At 43.1% G+C, this 2,238-nt stretch overlaps 1 gene segment (V, D, J or C); it reads right to left on the bottom strand.

Annotated features, from left to right (window-relative positions):
* Positions 1-371: 371 nt before the first annotated feature.
* LOC109522869 (Ig kappa chain V region GOM-like) lies at positions 372-1,156 on the bottom strand. The segment is given in 2 exon segments: positions 372-981; positions 1,051-1,156. Coding segments are annotated over 2 exon segments (375 nt in total).
* Positions 1,157-2,238: the final 1,082 nt, after the last annotated feature.

Genomic DNA, 2,238 nt, shown 5'->3' with positions numbered 1-2,238 from the left:
AGAGAGAACATGAATGAAAGAGGGCAAAAAAAGGAAGGATTATTTAAATAACCATAATCATAGCCCTATGTCTTCTTCAACGACGACGACTACTACAACTACTACTACTACTAGTAACAATAATAATAACAATAATAATTAATATTTTACAATAATAATTATAAAAATAAATATGACCAGCATTCTTGCTTGGGCGACAATGTAAACTTTGCCGACAAATGTTCAACCACCGAAATAAAGAACCCAAAACTTTCGTTGTTTTTTTTTTCTCTCACAATATATAATCATTGCTTTGCAAATCCAACGAGCTTTCATGTGTGCGAAATCAGTGATGCCTTCAAATAAATAAACTCACAGGAGCTGTCCAAGGGTGTGGTCATGGCAGTTTGTTCCCTGCGTGTTGACTGCGTGAGAAAAATGCATTCTTGCAATTGAAAGATGGTACCGCGTAACCATGAGCTATTTCCACCATGAACTCTATGTAAAGCATTCATTTGACTAATTCAAAGCAGCAAATTTACTCAATGCTCACAAAACCGCTACTTACAAAAAGGCCGGAGCCGGAATCGAACTTTGTTCCTCTTGGACTCCGGTGAGGCCACGCCCCCAATGTCACTTATGAGATGAGGCGGGTGCACATGTTTTTGTGCAGTCACGCCAGTGGTTGTGTCAGTGTGGTCTGCAAGGCGCAGTAGAAGGCTCCCGAGTCGCTGGGCTTCACGCGCTCGATACGCAGAGGAGCTTGCCGAGTGCTGGCGTTCATGGTGGAGCGAAACCTATCAACGTACTTTTTCGCCTTCTTGCCCTGACCAATCTTAAAGCGGCTCAGGATGAACTCGGGCGATGAGTAGGCTTCTTGTTTGTACCATAAGATGTAGTCTAAGTTCCCCGCTCCGTCATAGCTGCAGTCCAGCTTCACTGCTGCACCCTCCACGGTGCGGGCGTCCCGTTCCGGCTGGTGCACCATCTGGCTGCTGATTCCTGTCACAAAAAGGCAACAAATGCAGTCAGGCATCAGTTGAAAGTGGTGTTGACCTCAGATGACCTTACCAAGACTCCAAGCAGCCATCAGCGCACATAGAAGGGCCTGACTCATGTCTACACTTGCAGTGTGAATGTGCAGACATGAGACTTGTCGCTGAGGAGGGTTAGGGTTCGGGGCCTTCGCTTCCTGTTGCAGTGACATCACAGACGCAAATTCCTAATCGAGCGCTTGCTGTGCGGAGAAGAGTGCCCCCCTGAGTCACAACAGCGCACTGTGGTTCGTCATTATCTTGAGTTGAATCCTATTAATTGACAAGCAATAAATGCGAATTTAATTAACACATCATTGTTTCACAAAATGTTATTTACATTTGTGTAACCGAGTGGAAGAAAAGCCCCTGCCCCCTTGTTTTACCTCCTATTTCCCACCTCCCTAATGGTAGGGTAAATATTCCCACCTACGGAATTCTGTCAAATGGAAATTGCATCCATCCATCCACAGCCATCTCGTTACCTTTGCGTCCTGCGTCCTAGACGCATAATTTTCCCGACGCACAGTTCCAAATAATGTGCGTTTTTGGGACGCAAGGAAATTTCTCAGTCAAAACAAAACAACAAAAAAACTGATAACGTTTTGTGCGCATGCGGGTTGCTATTTTAGTCCACAAACTGAGGAATTGCGTGGATGAAAGTTTGAGATGGCGGCGAAAAAAAACGAACAAAGGTCGACTAATTACGACATTTAAGAAATAGGAATGCCAGTCAGATTTTTCGTATGAATCGTCCGAAGGGTGTATCACTAAACTCACCTGTGACGTACGCAGAGAGCACGAGAGCGAGATACGACCGGAGGCACGATTACGAGGCAAGTTGGTCATGACATCTATAGGCTAATCGCTATGAAAAATGTTTTTAAACAGTATTGGTTATTCTATAATTTACTGGTTGTAGCATGGTAACTTTAGGAATAAAACATTTGTCACAAGGTGTAGTAGTGCTAATGTTTACTGTTGGTAGAACTAATGATGACGTGTTCGATTCTTTCATAAAATTGATCCTAGATGACACATGCATCGTCTTGGGAAGAGGATGTCAAACCACATCAGTACTTACCTGTATTAATGATTACCAGTAAATGAATCTCTGCAGTGTGAGATTGTAAAAAAGACTCTGATTTTTGTGGTATGCTGTATTCATGATGACATCTGAGTACACCACATTTTGATCCATTTATTTTTTTGAATAAACCTGGAG

This window comes from Hippocampus comes, unplaced genomic scaffold (genome assembly GCF_001891065.2).
Source record: "Hippocampus comes isolate QL1 unplaced genomic scaffold, H_comes_QL1_v1.1 scaffold1216, whole genome shotgun sequence".
Taxonomy (NCBI): domain Eukaryota; kingdom Metazoa; phylum Chordata; class Actinopteri; order Syngnathiformes; family Syngnathidae; genus Hippocampus; species Hippocampus comes.
The sequence above is the reverse complement of the archived record's forward strand: the minus strand, read 5'-3'. Positions and strand labels throughout refer to the sequence as shown.